Here is a 19947-nt window from a genome sequence, read left to right as displayed (position 1 = left end):
AAGCCAGGACAGAGACCCACGCAGTAAGAGATAACACATGTAGGATCCTATCAGGCAGCAGGGTCAAGAGAACACTTACTGCCCTGCGCCCGAATGGGCATGTCCAGGGCCCTTTAATACAGAGAAAGAAAATGCTATGAGAGCTGCACTTTGAATCAGGGTGACCTAAGCTTAAAAAGTCCCCTAGATACTTGCTAGCTGTGTGATCTTGGAAAAGTCACTTAACCTCAGTCTGCTTCAGTTTCCTCAGTTGTAAAATGGGAAAATAACAGCATTTATCTTCCAGGGTTGTAAGGATCGAATGAGATCATATTTGTAAAGCACTTAGCTTGGCATATAGTAGGTGATATATAAATGTTTATCCCCTCCCCTTCCCTTCTCTACTCTCCTACTTAGCACCTATGTGACTGGGGGTGGGGGGGCACTCTGGGCCTCAGTTTCCTCCCTTTGTAAAATGAGGAAGTTGGCTTCTAAGATTCCTTTTACCTCTAGATCAATGGCCCTCTGAGCAATGGATAGAGTGTTTGGCCTGGAATCAGGAAGATATCTTACTGAGTTCAACTCTGGCCTCAGACACTTATTAGCTGTGTGACCCTGGGCAAGTCACTTAATCCCATTGGCCTGGAGAAGGAAATGACAAACCACTCCAGTATCTCTGCCAAGATGGGGTCACAAGGAGCCAGACAAGATTGAAAAACAACTGAATGACAAAAATGAATATGCTATTTTTTTATTTACTATGAATATATTATTTCCCGTCAGTAGAATATAAGCCCCCTTGAGGGTAGGGGCTGTCTTCCATTTTGAATCCCTAGGGTCTTGCTCGATGCCTGGCACAGAATAGATGATTAATAAATGTGGGTTAGATTGAAATGCCTTGGCCAGTCATTTGGGAGGTTCAGATTACAGATTGTTTTTCCAATGTTGCAGATAAGAAAACTGAGGCTCATGAAGTCTAGTGACTCCCCAAGGATCCACAGCTGGAGCCCAGGCCTTCTAGCCCAGGCCAGTGAGCCCTGTCTCAACCTCCTCCCGCTGCTGCCCAGGAGTCACTGGCACAGATTCCTCGTGACAGGTAATGAACCTGAAAAGCACACGCTTCTTTCCAGTCATCCATCAAATCCCACTTGTGGAATCAAGCCCATCTGGGGGAGATGCACATGTTGTGACACAATCCAATAAAAAATAAATGAGGGAAATGACTTTATTTCTGACTTCATCCATCTCTTATTTGAACAGCGAATACACTAGTTAAAGTTTATACACAGCCTGTCGGAAAACTCATTCTCCTGTGAAATATGCTTATGGTTAGCTTTGATGTGAAGCATCTCTGCTTGTTTTCAACAGGTTTGGGGAGGAGAGGAGAGACACAGACACACACAGAGACAGACAGACAGAGAGACAGAGAGAGAGAGAGAGACAGAGAGAAAGAGAGAGGAGGGGGAGGGAGGGAAGGGACGAAAGGAGACAGGGAAACACAGAAAGGGGGTTGGGAGAAGGGAAGTCATCCTCCAGGACTGTTTCACAGAATCCCAGAACCTCAGCCATGGAAAAGATCCCAGAGGCAATCTAGTCCAACAAGTAACTGACCAAAATTATCCTCTCCCCTCCACATCCCCAGCCTCTGCTTGAAGCCCTCTAAGGAAGGAGGGGACCTCCTCTCATCTCTCCAGGAAGCCTGTTTCACTTTCAAATACTTGTAATCACTAGGAATTATTTCTTAACACGGACCCTACATTTTTCTCCATGCAACTTCCACCCCCTGCTGCCAATTCTGCCCTCTCAAGCTAAGCAAGGCAAGGCAAATTCTTAAAATCCTTGTCAAATATCTCTTCTTTTGTGGATAGAGGGGGCCCAGTATCATATTGGGGGCACTATTTTTAGTTAACAAAACCTAGGCCCTAAGGTTATTTCAAAATTTAGAGAAGAAAAACTTCAATCTAGAAAAAGGCCCTGGAGGTTCAGTTTCAATTTGGGGTCATGTGGGTTCAGCCTCCAAGAGGACAACTCAAAACTCACAGCCAGCAAGATACCCAATAAGAGAATAGGACAAACCCTTCATGAATATGTATTGAACTGAACAATTTTAACATTAGTGAAGAAATCTGATGGATTCAACAGAATCCATTCCTAACCCCCTCAAAAGCTCCATGTCTGTTTTGTCTGCTTTCACTTCTCCCCGACCACCACCTCCTCCTCCTTTCTCTCTCAACAAATATTTATTAAGTGCTTACAGTATAGGCCATAGAGTGTGGCTACAAAGAAAAGTTTAAGAGCAGTCCTTGCCCTCAAGAAACTCAGTGTCTAATTGGGGAGACAACAAGCAGTTATATCCAAACAAGTTTAAAACTAGGATAAATTGGAGATAATCCTCAGAGGGAATACACCAACATTAAGGAAAAGTAGGAAAAGGCTTCTTGTAGAGGGTAGAAATTTGGCTGAACTTGGAGAAAGCCAGGAGGCAGAAATGAGGAGGGAAAACATTCCAGAGGAAATGCCTGGAGACTGGAGGTGGAGTACCTCATGTGGGGAACAGCAAGGAAGCCAATGCCATGGGACCACATCACAACCTGATGCCTTCCCATCTTTCCAGCCTTTGCAAATTTATTCCCAGATCGACCCCTGGCTATCTGTATCACCTGGAAGAAGTGATTTGGCATCTTTGAACCTCATCTGTAAAAGGAGAGCGCTGCAATAGATGGCATCTGAGGTTCCTTCAAACCCTCAAGTCACGACTTGCTTATGCAGCAGACTAAAGGAAGTATCAAATTTTGAGTTAGGAAGACTCAAGTTCAAATTCTGTCCCAGACACTAGTAGTAATATCCCTGGCAAGATATCCCTGCCTTTCTATCCTCATCTGTAAAATAAAAAGATTAGACTTGATAGCCTCTAAAGTCCCATCCATGAGTCTATGATTCTGTAGTTGGTTGGGTTAGTCGAACCACAGCACACTGCCTTTCCTCCTACCCCATCAATACTTCAAGGTACTATTTCATTGATATGTGTCTGACCTCTAATTTTAACTGGTTAAAGGTTTTCCAGGGTTGGACTTTGATTCAGATGAGCATTTTGTTGAGAGAGACAAGTCAAGTTCCTCAAAGTCCCAATTCACAGGGCCTTCACTTAAAGACAGGAGAAAGACTTAAAAGCCCACCTGCCTGCAAATTCCTTCTCCATAGTATTTCAGTACATGGCATTATTGTGATAAATTTAGTCTTCTTTTCTTCCCTTAAAAGGATTAAGCATGGGTTCCCTGCAAAAGCACAGGAGGCCTAGATATGATGCTTATATTACTCCTGGGCAGAGTACCATTTGCAAATTCATGACAGATCTGTGGTTTTGTGAGCAAAGAGAACTTTCAGTTTGGGAACTCCACTCCTCCCCCCAGCCCCCAATATGGATCTCTACCTATCTGTCTATGACTTCTTTTAGAAGATAAACTCTGAGGACTTTATTTAGGTACATAAAAGTTGAATGACTTGCCCAGGGTCACACAATCAGTGTATGTCAGAGGAAGGACTTCAACAAAGATATTCTTGACTCTGCGCCAGTCAGTCTATCCACCATACAAATCTGTAATCGTTATGTTTCAAATTGGTTATCTAGGCAAGACAGTTAACAGTGTTCTAGACAACTCTCTAAGATCATAAGTTTCAGAACAGTTACTGATTTTCAATGGTGGAAGGAATCTCCACATTCTGAGTTCCCTTTGCCAGTGAAATCAGGAATTACTCCTCCTCCTCCTCTCTCTCTCTCTCTCTCTCTCTATCTCTATCTCTATCTCTCTGTGTATATATATATACATATAATATATATATATATATATATATATATATATATATATTTCTGCACGTACAATTACATAATTATTCTCTCAGGAAACTGAGATTCTGATGGAGAAGTGACTTGAGAAAGTTCACATAGAAAATATATATCCAAGGTGGGATCTAATGCCAAGTTTTCCTGTTTCCAAGACCAACTCTCTATCCAGCGCCCCATGTTGGCTCTCATATATATGCAGATCAATATGTATTGATGGGGCAGCAGATGAATACGTATTTATGGGGCACACATTATATTATGGGGGTATATGAACCTTATGAAAGTGAACATTTTACTATGGTTTGGATTAGAATTTGCATTGGTGGAGAGAGTAGCTGCATGTTTGTTATTGTGAGTCCATTGAAATGATACAAATGCATTACCATCAATGTGCACAGCAATGAAGGATGGAGTAGAGGATAGGGAATAAAGGAGTAGAAGGGAAGGGGTGAGAAACAAGAATGGGACGGGACATGTGATTTCACTGATATAAGGAATGACCAGTTAAGGAAGCTCCCTCCACCAACACAGCTTGGGATTTTATCTGTAATTTATACTTTTAAAGAGTTGTGACTTGCTCAGGTTCACGTAGTCATATTATCAGAGGCAAGATGTGAACCCCTATCTTCCTGGTGCTGATGCCTCCCATCTGTGTATATGTGTGTGTGTCTGTGTGTGACAAGTTAACAAATCTACTCTCATCCATAGCCCCATTCTCCCACGAGAGCTACCCTTTTCTTAGTCTAAGTTTCTTCTCTCCCACTCACCAAGGCATGCTGCCACAGTCTTCACCTACAATTTGGAAAGAGGAATGCAACAAATAGACAGAAGAGAAAGAAGACTCTTATAGTAAGATTCAGCCTCTTAGCACAACCCATTAACAAATCAGAAATGATAGCCCACTCAATAAGAAGGATTCAGCCAGGCCACAGCCTTTGTCAGGGCAGAGGACTGAGGCCAGCCTCCCTCCCTTACAACCCAACAGCCCAAACGACGCCATACTGTAAGTCATTGCTGGAAACTCAACAACAGACCCAGTTGGAACGCTTCTTCCCCCAGCCTCACTCGGAATTTTATCTGTTCCTAGATAGCCTGTCATCTCCAAACCTGGCAAAGCTCATTAAGGCAGCAAGGGAAGTGATGCAAATTCTCCCACCTTTCTTTCTGGAGTCTCTCTTGGTGCTGGATTTAACAGCCACTTGCAGGTCTGTCTCCGTTGACATCCTATTATATCCTTAGTCCTCTTCACACAGATCCAGTGTCTTGGGCAGGCTCATTGAGAATTCCTCTCCCAGAGAACGGCTTCTCCCTTCAGATACTATGCCCACCGACAGCACATCTCACTCACTCCACTAGAGTGCTGAAACACAAAACAAACATTGTGATCTTAATGGTCAGGTAGTCCAAGCAAATCAGGGAGAAGAGGAAATAAGTCATTGGCAAAGGAAGCCTCGTTCTCTTAAAATAATAGGCAGGGGTCATACGAGTCAAGAGATGCGAACATCTTTCATTAAACTTAACATGGGAAAGGCCAGACTGAGATCAAAGGCCTAGGTATGAGAGGGTGGGCAAGATGGTGCTGGGAGTCCAATGATTTCTTTTCCAATTTGTTAATTCTAGCATCCTTTGTTTGCCTGATGATGACACCAAATTATATGCCAGGAATGACTCTGGAACAGAATCATGGAGGACTTTTCTAAGGGGAGGGCATTCATCAGGCAAGCTAGATCAGTGTCCTAGAAGCCAAGAGGGGTTGCTGAGAAGTGACCCATGGCCTTTCCTTCGCTGCTGGAGATCAGAGGGGCTATGGAGCTGACACACAATTGGGTTTTGAGGGTTAGGTGACAAATGTGAGCTATATAAAACTTTCTAGCAAGCCAATTTGTGGTGTCAGTTTTTGAGAGAATGCTGTGGTTCTAGCTAAATGGGAAGGCAGGAATACAGAGTAGAGAGCAAGGGGGGAGAGAGAAACAGGGAGGGAGGGGGAGGGGGAAGAATAAGAATAAGAGATGGAAGAAAAAAAAGCTGAGAAAGGGAAAGAAAAGGAAAGAGACAGAGGAAAAGGAGAAGAAATAACCAACACAGGAGAGTGAAGATTAGAAAGCCAGAGGAAAGGAGGGAAGAAGAGATACACAAAGATGGGGGGATGGGGAGAAAAAGAGGAGGAGAGAAGGAAGAAAGAAAGGGAAAGAAATAAAGAAGGAAGGAAAATGAAAGGGAGGAAGCAGGAGAGGAGAGGATGGAGGAATAAATACACATAAACACAGACTAGAACTTATTAGCTGAATATTGCTGTCAAGAAGCCTATCTGTAACAGCACATAGAGGAAGTAAAAAAAGACCACTGTTAGTTCTAGGAGCTCAGAGGTAGGATCATAACAATAATTCACACTTAGATAGCAGTTTAGAGTCTGCCAAGTACTTCCCTCATATCAGCTCTCTCAGAAGTAGTTAGGAAAAGTTGTATGCCCATTTCACAGATGAAGCCACCAAGGTTCAGAAGTGACCTGCCTATAGTCCCACAGCCTGGGAATTTGCTTTCAAAACCAAGTCTCCTGATTCCAACTCCAGTGTTTACATCCCTAGGCATGATGCCTCTGAACTGCCCGTGTGGGTCAAAAGTCATAACTGTAACCCCACGTCCTCTTTGACCATCTGTAATTCCTACAACCACAAGAGCTGCTGATTCCATATTGCTGGAAAAGAGCAAATCCCATTCACGAAGCAGGTTCTTCATGATTACCCTCTGAGGGATGCACTACAGATGAGGAAACTGAGGCTAAGAGAAATTAAGTGACTCATCCATGGTCACACAAGGAAGAAGCATTTGGAGCCAGAATCCAATCCAAGTTACAGAATCACAGATGACAGACCTAGAGTCCAAAGGGCCCTTGGAGTCCACCTGATTGAATATCCCATTTTAGAGACAAAGAAACAGAGGTCTGAGGCCATTAAGTAAGTAGCCCAGCATCACAGAATGGTAAGTGGCTGAGTTGGGATTTGAACCCAGCCCCAACCACTCCAACATGGGTATTCTTTGCTCCACCCCAGCCTGTCTCCCTCTCTCCACCCCAGTTTGAGTTTTCTTTCCACCATGTCAGAGGCCTTAGTCTGCCAGGTCCCAGAGAAGTTGGGCAACCATAGCAAGGCAATGGAGGTAGGTAAGAAGAAAAAGCGAGGGGGCCAGAGCACGCTTGAACAACATGGAGGCTGATGGTTATGCTACTGAAAGCTTCAATGAACCTGAACTTAGAGGTTAATTTATTGAATATTGATAGCTAGCGTGAATATGATAGTGCTTTTGTAGATCTGAGAACTTGGCCACAGGATTAAGGAGAGAAAGAAAGAATGAAAAGAAGGCACCCTCCTCACCTGCTCTTCATTCTACTGCCTTCCCTCTGTTAATTACCACCTATTTATTCAGCATGTAGCTCATTGGATGTACATGTGTTTCCCTATTCTCTCCCATTAGACTGTAAGCTCCTTGAGGACAGGGACTGTCTTTTGCCTCTTTTATATTTTCGGGGTTTTGCACAGTGCCTGGCACAAATCAGGGGCTAAATAAGTGTTTAATTGATTGATTAAAATCAGAATAATACTAGTGCCTATATCCCAGGGTTGGAGTGAGGATCGAATGAGACAATATTTATTAAGGGTACCTGGAATATATTAGGCACTTGACATAACTAACCTTCCTCTCTCCCTTCTTTCCTGCCTCCCTTCCTTCCTCCCTTGCTTCTCTTGTTCATTCATTCATTAGTTCATTTCTTTCTTCCTTCCTTCCCTCCCTTCCTCCCTCCTGTTCTTCCTTCCCTTGTTCATTTGTTCACTTCTTCCTTCCTTCCCTCCTTCCTTCCTCCCTCCCTTCCTTCTCTTGTTCATTCACTCATTAGTTCATTTCTTCCCTCCCTCCCTCCTTCCTCACCATGCTGTCATTGATCAATTTAAGTCACCCCTCCCTGCATTCAACAAAAAATATTTCTATTCAAGAGCCTCAAAAATGACTTATGAATTTCAGGAGTAAGGAAATAACATACATACACATACATGTATATACATACGTATGTATGTACAGTAAAGTCTCCTTGGTCCCTATTCAAGAGGGAAACAAGCCATGGGAGCTTAGCAAGATAATGCCATTACCACAGTCCCTTCTTGATTTTTTAAGAAGTCAAGAAGCCTGGGCCAAGTCTGAGAAGGAACCTCAAATTATTTCAGAAATACATTTATCTGTAATTAGGGAGAATCAAGTCCACCACAACCTGGAACAATGTGACAATTACAATCATTTTTTTTTCTTTCTCCCCACCCCTTGCAGGAGAAGCTGTGAAATTCTATCAGAGAAATTCAGACTCTCCCCGAATTTTGAAAAGCTTCAATAACGTTTCTTGGTGCCATGCAATCTCTGGTAATTTAATATTCCTGAAGTGTGTCAGGTTTTTTGTAATGAGCTCTTCACATCGAGATGTACACTACAGACACTCTGGCTGTCTGGGATGAGGGTTGAGCAATGGGGAAGCCTTGGCTTGCAGAGGATGGAATTCAACCCCCAACAATAAACAAGCCAGGAGGAAAGAGGAGCACAAAGCTCTGGAACAGAAAGAAAACACACACACACACACACACACACACACACACACACAAAATAATGCACAGGCACACAAATATAAACAAATAATATCACATAAAATATTGTGGCTAAAAGGAACCTCAGAAATCCTTTAGTGGGAAGGTTCTTGCCCCCAAGGTCCGAAACTTGGTGTTTTTAATTTTGATAATGTATTTCCATATATAATTGTATTTTTTTCCCTGTAATTAAATGCATTTTATTTGAAACATTTAAAGACATGATTCTGAGAAGCAGTTCCTGGGCTTCCTCAAACTGGCAAATGAGGACATGACACAGAAAAAGGCTTCGAGCCCCTGCAGTTAGTCCAATTCATTATTTTTAGAGGAAGAAATGGAGGAAAGACAAGTGACTTGCCTAGGGTCACTGAAGGAACAGAGCTGAGGCTTAAATAAAATCTTCTCCTTCTAGATCCAGAGTTCTTTCTGCTCCGTCATTTATTCTCTTGCTTTCCTTCCCCTCTTCTTCCCTCTTTCTTCTCTCTCCTTCTCCTCTCTGTCACTGTCTCTCTGTTTCTTTCCATCTCCGTCTGTCTATTTTTCTTTTTTTCTCTATTTCTGTTTTCTCTCTCTTTCTCCTCCTGTTTATCTCTACCTTTGGGTCTCTGTCTCTTTCTCCCCCCCCCCCCCCCCACCATTTTTCTATCTCTATGTCTCTGCTTCTGCCTTGGCATCTCTTTTTCCATTTCTCTGTGTCTCAGTCAGTATCTCTGTCTTTCCTTCTGCTTGTCTCTGTCTCTGAATGTGTCTCTATTTTTCTGTCTCTGTTTTTCTCTATATCCTTGTCACCCCCACCCCCACCTCACAAACAAACATATATACTTGCAGACAGCAAGTAGATGAGAAAGACAGCTAATATACCAGAAGACAGTGTTAGGATCAAAGATGACCTCAACAGGTTGAAATGTTGGGCTAAAGCTAATGAAATAGAATTACAGAGGAATAAATGTCAAGTCCTACGCTTGGGCTCAAGTATTCAAGTTCATGAGTATAAAATGTAGGGAATGTGATTTTCAAAAAAGGAAGAGAAAGGGGCAGCTAGGTGGTGCAGTTAGTAGAGCACTGGGCCTGGAGTCCCGAGTTCAAATCTGGCCTCAGACACTTAACACACTTACTAGCTGTGTGACCTTGGGCAAGTCACTTAGCCCCAATTGCCTTGCCCTCCCCCCTCCAAAAACAAAAAAAGGAAGAAATTCTCAAGACAAAAGTGCTGCTGGTTCTAGTGGCCTGCAATGGTTTAACAAGGCCCCAAAGAGCAATGGTCATGTTGGGCCAAAGTAACCAAAGTCTAGCAGCTGGGACAATGGAGGTTTACATGTCACTGGCCTGAAAGTTACTTCTTTCAAAGCCTCCTCTCAAAGGCTTTGTCCCAAAGATCAAATGAAGAGGTGTGCTGAAAGTATTTTGTACACTCCCTTGAGCAGATGTAGTGGAAAATCTTAAGAAAGCAGAGAATAGCAAAGATGGAGGCTAAATGTACAGGGAGATGATAAGAAACATCATAGCACAATCGAAAGGCGGGCAAGTTGAGGAAATGCTGGAGGAATCTCCAAACCAAGGAGTTGAACTTGAAGACAGATTCAATTGGAGATCCACCGGCACCTTAAAAACAAATAAAGATGATGGAACAAACAGCTAAAATGCCACACGAGAAGATGGCATTCACAGGCAATGTGGCTGTGTCCATTCTTAGAGTTTCCAGCAAGAGCTTCCTTAAGTACTACAGTTGAATAATAACTCTCCATACACTGAAAATGAGGGGACAGTTACAGGAAAGGTAAAAATCACTCGATCCTTTTGTCCTATCCGAAGTTCTACTAGATTCACCAAAGCCCTGGGTCTGGAGAGCATCTCAGGGTAATCTCCTACACACTGTGCAGATCACCACCAGGAACCCCATCCTGTCTGTAGACACAGTGATTGCAACAGAGGCCCACAGAACTGAAATGACTGCCTCACAGTCACAAATCCAGTCAATGTCAAAGTCAGAACTTGAACTTAGATCCTGGGATTCCAGATCCAGCACAGTCACTATTCCCAAACATCATCTCCAAGAGAGCCCTTTGAAGAACACGAATCATGGGAATTCCAGACAAACGTAAGCTCTTGTCATCACCCTCATATTCATCAAGCCCCAACAAGATGACGAGGGTGGGAATGAGGTGTGTTACTTTAAGCAAACCAAATACACCAAAAGTTATAAGCCGGGCTTAGTAATATTACAGAAATTTATTAGGCAGCGATTAGGCATCCTTACCAACATTTCATTTAGCTAATGGATCATACTGTTTCATTAAATGTTTATAGCACAATGGTATTTCATTACCATGATCCTCTGTGTCTCTGGACACAGTAGGGAAGCTTAGCACAAATGAGAAAAAACAACGTCTGAATCAACCCCATCATTTCCTGGATCATCTTCTCTTACTTTTTTGTTTTACATCACGGACCTGTGATGTTATCACAGGGAACTCATTCACCAATGTACATCACAACCTTTCTTTTTCTCTTCTTTCTTCCTTCCTTCCTTTCCTTTCTTTTCTTCCTTCTCCTTCTCCTCCTCCTCCTTTTCTCTCTCTCTGTCTCTGTCTCTCTTCCCTTCTACTAGACCTGTCATTTCATTAATTTGGGGAGCTACTAGTATTCGCCAAGGCAGAGTGGCATTTACTTTGCAGTATACAGGGCACAGGAGAGTAAAGTAACCTGCCCAGGGTCACAAAACCAATATGTAAGATGTCAACCTTTCCATAACCTGAAGTCCTAGACAGATGGATGCCCGAGGCACAGAGAGATTAAGTGATTTGCCCATTATTCTTAGTGTTATAGATTATTATTCATAATATCTCTAATTTCTTTTAAAGTTTACAAAGCAGTCGGCTAACAGCAGCCCCCTCGATTTCCTCCCTGTGTTCCCTTAACATCATGAGGATACCAGGGGAGCACAGGCTGTCTACTGGACATCTCTCACTCCTACTCTCCCCATATTACCTTTACAGTTAAGTCCTTGAAAAATGCTAGCTGAGCTGGGTTGACATTAACTATTTTTAAAAGGAGTTTTCCTCATATTAGGGCAGCTAGGTGATGCAGTGGGATACAGCACCAGGTCCGGAGACAGGAAGACTTGACTTCAAATCTGGCCTCAGACACTCACTAGTTGTGTGTGACCCTGGGCAAGTCACTTAACCCTGTTTGCCTCAGTTTCCTCATCTGTAAAATGAGCTGGAGAAGGAACCGCAAACCACTTCAGTATCTATGCCAAGAAAACCTCAAAAGGGGTCATGAAGAGTCAGATGTGACTGATTAACAACATATCCCTCGTATGTGTTCTTTGTAGAAAAAAAAAAATATTGTGGAAGGGAGGAGAGCTGGACCTGTGAATTTCATGAAAAGTAGTACCTGCATACTTTTTATGGAAAAAAAAATCAGATGCACACATACCTCACATGCTATAATAACTGACATGAGACTAGATGGCTACATCAAATTATGGTGCAAAGGATGAGCATAGGGGTAATTTTTTTTTTTTTTACAGAAAATGGGGGTATATGGAAACCTGGCTTCCTGTGAGAGCTGTCAGTCACCTTGGTGCTAGTTTTCTGCCCTTTTTGTGACCAAACATGATTTTAGAGAATGGGGGCGGGGCACAGAGAGAACCAGAGGGGTCCTTCCAGGCCACTGGAGCCATCTCCCTCATTTCACAGGTGAGCAAATTGCGGCAAAGGGAGAGTGAATAACAACAGCTATAATGAGGGTTTTCCCTGTTTTTTTTCCTCTAGTTACCACCTTTAGCCTCTCAAAGAAAACAATGCTCCCCTGATGTTTCTGTAACATTTTACTGTTATACTTCCCAGAGATAACTTGATGGATACTCACACCAATGCCATGATATGGGTTGAGAAGTTACTCACACCCATTTTACAGATGAGGAAACAGAGGCTCCTGCAAGTAAAGATACTTTCCTGGGGACACAAAGCTATTTTGAACATCTTTGAGCATGGATGTTGTAAGGTGAAATTGTTCATTTCATATACTTCCAAGGGCCAGCGTCCTTCCCTTTCTAAACTACCTCATTTTGTATATACTTATATGTACAAGGCGTCTCTCTCATGGAGCATAAGGCTTGAGGTCAGGGACTATGTCCCTTTTGCTGTTCTGTTCACTGTGACTGTCACAGCACGTGGATAAGGACTGGCCTGTGATTCCATGGGCATAGGACCTGCCAGATAAGGGAATTCCCTCTACAAATGGGCTCTGAAATGTAAAGTTTTAGGGAGTTTCCTGAGGGCACTGAGAAGTTAAGTGACTTGGCCAAGGTCACACAGCCAACAAGTCAGAAGTGGGAAATGAGCCCAGATCTTCTGAAAGCTCTCAATCTATACCATGCTGCCTCTCGCCAGTCACACAGTAGATGCTTAATAAATGCTTGCTGATCAATTGATTGATTGAGAACATTGAGGAAAAAAAAGTCCAAGATACAGTGAAATCAAGGTTGCCTCATTCTCCCGCCCCAGCACCTTGTTCTCTCTGGTCCGTGTGCCTTCTGGAATGTGTTTGAGTAATCCTCAGTGTCAGGGAGTCCTTTGGGAACCATGGGAAGGAAAGGCAGGGATTTAATGAGGCTCTCCCAGTGAATGGAATCTCAAATAAACAAATGCCTTATTTGGCAGCTTCACCCACTGATTTCCCTGTGAATGTACAGGCATTATTTTCTCTCCTCCTCCAAGTGGCATTTCATTATCTTCAAAGTTAACCATGTAGAAGTGAGGAATTGTGTCCAAACATCTGTAAACGGTGAGTTGAACAGTAGTTTACCAGTTATAATAATGATAACTTACATGTCTACAGCCCTTCATGGTTTACAAAGCCGTTTGCATAATAATAATTCACATTTCAACGGTATTTTGTTTTCTAAAGTACTCTTCTCACAAGTCTAAAAGGAAGAGGGTGCATGTAGAATTTCCTTCATTTTACAGATGAAGAAACTGAGGCTCAGACAGAGGAAGCAACTTATAAGCTATGTGATCATGGCTCAGTGTCAGAGTCTCATTTGAACTTGGTTTTTACAACACTAAGATAATCTTCTCAAACTTTCTCAAGGACCAGGGCAGCTGGAGGGGCAGAGGCTGGCTTGAGAGGCTTGGCTGAGAGATGAAGGACCTTAGTTCCAATCTGTACTCAGACACTTATCTGGCTGTGTGACTCAGGGCAAGCCATTTCACCTTTGAATCTGAGTTTGCCTCATTATGGGGAAAACAATACCAGCCACTCCCATGGTTGTGGATGAGATGGTAATGAGATAATCATAAAGTACTTAACTTAGTAAGGGCTAGACAAAGTTCTTGTTGTCATTTTATTTATTATTAATCTCTCCCGCCAACTGCTAGTGCCCTTTCCTCCCAATACCTGGCATTCATTTTATGTAGTATGCATGTATACATGCACATAGCCATAAGCATATATATAGTACATGTGTGCAAATATATACGCCTGTTTTATGTGTGTTTGTACATACGTGACTACACACTAATGTGGAGATTACACATATACATTTGTATGCATACACATGTGTGTACATACACACTTATGCATGTCTATGTATGTGTGCATGTATGTGCGTACACAAATACTGTTCAACTCACCATTTACATATGTTTGTTTGGATACAATTCCTCACTTCTATATGGCCAACTTTGAAGATAATGAAATGCCATTTGGAAGCAAAGAGTAAATCATACCTGTGGATTCGCAGGGAAATCAGCAGGTGAAGCGGTCAAGGTATTTGTTTATCTGAGATTCCATTTACTGCAGTACAGATACACACACTCTGTATACACAGAGTGTAAGTGTGCGTGTGTGCGTGTGTGTGCGCGCGCACACGCGGACGCATGTTGCCTCCCCCTTCCTCCTTAAAATGTGAGTTCTAATGGAGGAGACAACATGCAAACAATTACATACAAAGCAGATATATAGGGAAGACAGACTGGCAATAACCTCAAAGGGAGGGCCACTCATACATCAGCAACTACCCCATCCCACAGTCAGGATTCCCAAGACCCAGCAGAAAGAGCTCGAGCCTTGGGATCAGAGGACATGAGTCAAAATCCCTCCAAGCTGCTCCTTACTCCCTGCGTAACTTTGGTAAGATTTCTCCCCTCTCTGGGTACCATTTACCTCATCTGGAAGCTGTGGACCCAGGGAATCTCCAGCTGATGTCCCTTCTACCTTTTGACCCTATCAACCAAATTCTCCCCTCACTCAGGTTCCAGGATATTTTTCAGCCTCACACGTGGCCCCTCACTTGATCCTTTCAATCATTTTAATCATGCAAATTATAATATACCCATTCTACAGAGGAGCCTCAGAGAGGTGAAGCAATTTGGCCAAAGTCACAGAGCAGAGCCAGGACAAGAAGCCAGGCCTTGTGCCTCCTAAGCTGTGGATCATTATCTGGCTCAGACTAGCAGTCAGACTTTTGCTCCCCACCATGGCTTCTCTGACCTCTTCCAATCTTGGGTGCAGTTAAGAAGTCCATATTCTCCCAACTCAGGAATGGACTCTAGCAAGTATTGTATTGGTGTCCTATTTTCTTTGAGCCTCCCTAACTCAAATCAGCCTTATTCCCAATGTAGCATTTTATCACCCTTATTTTTTTAAAAGGCAACTCCACCTCATCATCCTTTATGTCTGTCATAATTTGATAGTGAAAATGGAGCCTCATCTCAATTACTGTAGTATGTGAGGCATACATACTTCTGATTTCCTTCATAAAAAGAAACATGCTACCCCCCATGAACCCATCCAATTTCCACAATTATGATCCTGATGGAGCATATATGCACCAGTGATAATGATAACACAGGTTCCTTCATAAAGGAAGATGGGGCCTCTAAACCATACTCAGTAACGTACTGTGCTTAGTGTTCAGTTCACATTCCCCTTATGTGTTGGTAAGCAAAATGGCCTTTGTTTTCTTTGAGTGACTCAGTGTATTTCATTGAGCCCTGCTGGATGCTGGGCCCCAGGCCCAGAGCCCTATTAGGTGTAGAACCTATGTGGGTGCGGACTGGTGACTGGGGTGGGCCCAGGATGGGGTTGGCTAGGGGGAGGTGTTGACTCCAGAGCCATGCCCTATTGGGTGTTGACCTAATCTGTGTGCATGTGAGCCTCCTAGGGTCCTGGGGGGAGGGGCCAACTCAAGAACCAATCACCAGAGCCTGGGCTCTGGTCATTCAGATGACGCTTGATGATGTCAAAAGCTCTATAAGAGGACAGACGACAGCTTGAAGATCCTTTTTCTGTTGGAGCTCTTTGCAGCAGCAGTGGTGGCACATGACTCTGGGCCAGCCCTTGTTCTGAGCTCCCAGGCTGAACCTAGATGTTGGTAACTATGAATTGTATTGGGTCTGTCTGTTGATGTTTGTAAATTGTTTGTATTTTGTTCTGAAGTTTAGGGTGCTGGCTTTTTCCCCTGAACTAAATGAATGTTCTGAAGTTCAGGGTGCTGGTCTCTTCCCCTGAAGTAAGTGAATGAATCTGTATTGGGTCTGTCTGTTGGTGCTAGTAGTTTGTTTGTATTTATTCTGAAGTTCAGGGTGCTGGCTTTTTCCCCTGAACTAAGTGAATACTGTCTGTATGCTGGATTAAAGTAAGCTTGTCAACCCCTTCAACCTTGCTTTCCTTATTAAAGCAGATCAAAAGAACCTGTGCTTTCCCGGCGTGCCGGCAGCTTTCTGGGTGCTGGCTCTGGGTGGATCTTGCACCCCAACAGAAGCTGCTAGCCAGATTGTGGAAACACCTTACCTAGCCTGGGAAAAAAAAAATCTTTCTAGAGTAAACCACCATGACTGCCTCCTTCCCCTTGGAAGCCAAGGGCAGGTGTCCACAAATGGGGTGGCTAAGATTGGAAGGACAGAAGTCTATAGTAGAAGCGTATAGAATGGAGGCCAGAGATACAATGAATGAATGAATGAATGAATGAATGAATGAATGAATGTTGTTGTTGTTCAGTTACTCAGTAGTGTCTGACTCTGTGACCCCATGGACCATAGCACCCCACACCCTTCAATCCTCCACTACCTCCCAAAGCCTGTTCAAGTTCATGTTGACTGTTTCCATGACACTATCAGTCTATCCTATCCTCCACCTTCCTTTTAACTTCAATCTTTCCCAACATTAGGGTCTTTTCCAAGAATTATTTAATGATCTGAATATCTTGGGCATTTTTTATGCACAAAGCATCGTGCTAAGTGTTGGGGATACAGATAGAAAACCATTTCTGGTTCTCAGGTAGCTTACGTTCAATTAGGAGGAGATATTTAGTTAGGGAGCTTACAGGGATAGTTAAGGGTGTGGTCAGCCAGTCTCCAGGCAGGACAAAGGGCACCCCAGAGAAGGAGGGCCCTGAGATTCTTTGATAGGAGCAACTTATTTGAAATAGTAACATGTGTTTAATAAAATCTAATAATCATTAACATGTATGTAGTGCTTTATGGTTTGTAAACCTCTTCACACGTTATCACATTTGAATGTCTCAATGACTGAGACAAAGGTGTCGTCATTGTCCTCATCTGAGGAAACCAAGGCTGAGCAGGTGCCAGGCCTGGCCCAAGATTACCCAGGCAGCAAGTGTCTGAGGCAGGATTCAAACACAGGACTTCCTGACTCCCAGTCCAGTGCCCCATGAGGTGTCATATATAATATGTAAATGTATATAGATATAATGCATTTACATAATGCACATAAATGGTATATAAAATGTGTGTCTATGTATATAGCATATTATATGCTCTCTCTATAGACACATGTAGTATGTAAGAGCACTGCAGAATCAATGTTTTTGAACTGTGGTGCTCCTGGAGAAGACTTTGGAGAGGCCCTTGGACAGCAAGTAGATCAAATCAGTCAGTACAAAGAAATTGATTCAGACTATTAACTGGAAGGTCAAATACTGAGGCTGAATGTCCAGCACACAGCCTGTGACCTCAGAGTAGGTGCTTTACAAATGCTTGTTGCTTAACCAGTTAATTTCCAGACGACTTTAAGGCAAGCAAAGTACTGCTCTGATAAGCACTCCATTAGGCAGATGGTCCGAGTCTTACTATCTCTTTCTGTTAAGCCATACATACGATGGTCATGAGAGTCTCTGCTCCCAAGCAGCTTAGAATCTTTTAGGAGACACAATACTACAACATGAAGACCTAAATACAAATTTGAATGCAGAGTCCAAGAAAGAAAAAATCCAAAGAGAACTCAAGGAAAAACAAAGCTCATCCTTACTGATTTATGAACTTAACTGAGGCATGAGGAGGTAAGATATGGGAAGGTTTCACAGAGAAGGAGTGATTTGACCCTAACATTGAAAGATTTGCTAGGGAAGGCAGAGAGGAAGGGGTGGACCCTACTAGCAAAAGGTTAGAGGTGAGACAGATCAATATCTACTTCGAAAGCCATGAGAGGATTAGCCGGGCAGGAGTGAAGATTTCTCTGGAGAAGCAGTGGGGGAGAAGACCACATAGACATCAGAGGAGCCAGAATGAACCTTCAAGCCTACAGAGTCCAGTTTCCTAATTTTATAGGCAAGCAAGCAGAGACAAAGAGGGTTACGTGATTTGTCAAGAGTCATACAGCTACTATGGGGCTGAATTCAAAGCTAGGCTTTCCCAGCTCCCAATCTGATCCCCCATCCATGATGCTGCGCGATCTTGAGAGAAGTTAGGGATGGTTTGTATGAGGTCTGCTATCTCGAGTGGGACCTTCCTGTTTGCTGAGAAGAGTATATTTTATACTGTGAAGTAGAGAGCAAAAATATTTTCTTCATTTTACAGATGAGGAAACTGAGGCTCAAAGTACAAATCGCTTCCCAAAAGACAGTTAAAAAAACACAAGAGCTAGCATTTGATTGTGCAAGCCTCGTGAAGAGACAGGGTAGCGTAATGTTTCAAACACTAGATTAGACGTCAAAGGATCTGGATTCAGGGTCTGGCTCTTCTATTTCCTATCTATGAGACCTTGGGCCAGCCATTCACCCCAATTTGCTAATGTGCAAAATGAGGCATTAGATTAGACTCCTGTAAGGTCTCTTCCAACTCTAAATCTGTGGAACCAGGAGATCATGTATGTATCACACATCTATCACATGTGAATTTCTATGATGTGCTATTATTCCCAATTCCCTCCCTCTTTCTAATATGTCACACTGCTTCACTTTCACTTTCTGGCTGTGTGACCTTAAGTAAGTCTCCTGAATCTCAATTCCCTCTTTCTCAAAATGAGGTTAACTTTAAGCACCTAATTCAATAATGAGCTAATATAGAAAATGTATAGAAATAATAAAAATAACATAAACTGCCAATGTATATAGATATAAGGCATTTACATAATGCACATAAATGGTATAAAAATGTGTGTATATGTATGTAACGTATTATATACTCTCTGTCTATACACATGTGGTATATAAGAGCACTGCAGAGTCAATGTTTCTGAATTGTGATGCTGGAGAAGACTTTGGGGAGGCCCTTGGACAGCGAGTAGATCAAATCAGCCAACACACAGAAACGGATTCAGACTATTAACTGGAAGGTCAAATACTGAGGCTGAAGCTTAAATACTTTGGCCACATAAGAAGAAGACAGGACTCATTGGAAAAGACTCTGATGTCGGGAAAGATTGAAGGCAAAAGGAGAAGGGGACAGCAGAGGATGAGATGGATAGAGAGTGTCATGGAAGCAATAAACATGAGCTTGGACAGACTTTGGGAGACAGTGGAGGATGGAAGGGTCTGTTGTGCCATGGTCCATGGGGTCCCGAAGAGTTGAACACGACTGAACAATTAACTAGCAACAAAACAGTTTATAAATACCTTAAAGGGCTATGCAACTGGCAGCTCTTGGAATTATTAATTTACTTATTTCTTGTTCAGTTTAGGCATTGTTTAATAAATTATTCTTACACAAATATTTCTTTATTATTGTTGTTTATTCAAGTTTTCTTGAAGTCTAAAGCATATCTGCCATGGAGATGTGCACATAGTTCACATAATTTCTTGCCTGGACTATTGCCAACAGTCTCATTGGACCCCCTGCCTCTAGCCTTTCCCCACAACAAGCCACCCTCCGAACAGCTGCCAAAGTGATTTCCCCAAAGAATTCTTCTGGCCAAGTCACTCCCTTTCTCCAGAAGCTCCACTGGCCCCCTATTTCCTTGCAGAGAAAAGACAATGAATGCTCTCCACCTCCAGAGAGAAAGCTGACAAACTCTGAGTGCAGATAGAAGTATGTTTTCACTTGCTTTGCTTTTCTTGGTTTTTTGTTTGTAACATGCCTAATATGGAAATATGCTTTGCATGACTTCTCACATATAATTGATATCACATTGCTTGTCTTCTCGAAGGGTTGGAGAGGGTCTGGAGGGGAGGGAGAGAATTTGGAACTCAAATTTTTTTTAAACAGATGCTTCAAAATAAATAAATAATAAATTTTAGAAAGATTAGCTACACAC

At 42.7% G+C, this 19947-nt stretch overlaps 1 protein-coding gene across 1 annotated transcript in view; it reads right to left on the bottom strand.

Annotated features, from left to right (window-relative positions):
* The window catches only part of DAB1 (DAB adaptor protein 1), a 653733-nt gene that overhangs the window by 216913 nt on the left and 416873 nt on the right, over positions 1–19947 (bottom strand). Inside the window, exon 2 of the mRNA XM_036754288.1 lies at positions 4980–5183. Within this exon, the coding sequence (XP_036610183.1) occupies positions 4980–5046 (67 nt within the window). The 5' untranslated portion in view covers positions 5047–5183. The remainder of the gene's footprint in view (positions 1–4979; positions 5184–19947) is intronic.

The sequence above is a fragment of the Trichosurus vulpecula genome, chromosome 4 (genome assembly GCF_011100635.1).
Source record: "Trichosurus vulpecula isolate mTriVul1 chromosome 4, mTriVul1.pri, whole genome shotgun sequence".
NCBI classification, from domain to species: Eukaryota; Metazoa; Chordata; class Mammalia; order Diprotodontia; family Phalangeridae; genus Trichosurus; species Trichosurus vulpecula.
Note: the sequence above shows the minus strand (reverse complement) of the source record. Positions and strands in the feature narration are given on the sequence as shown.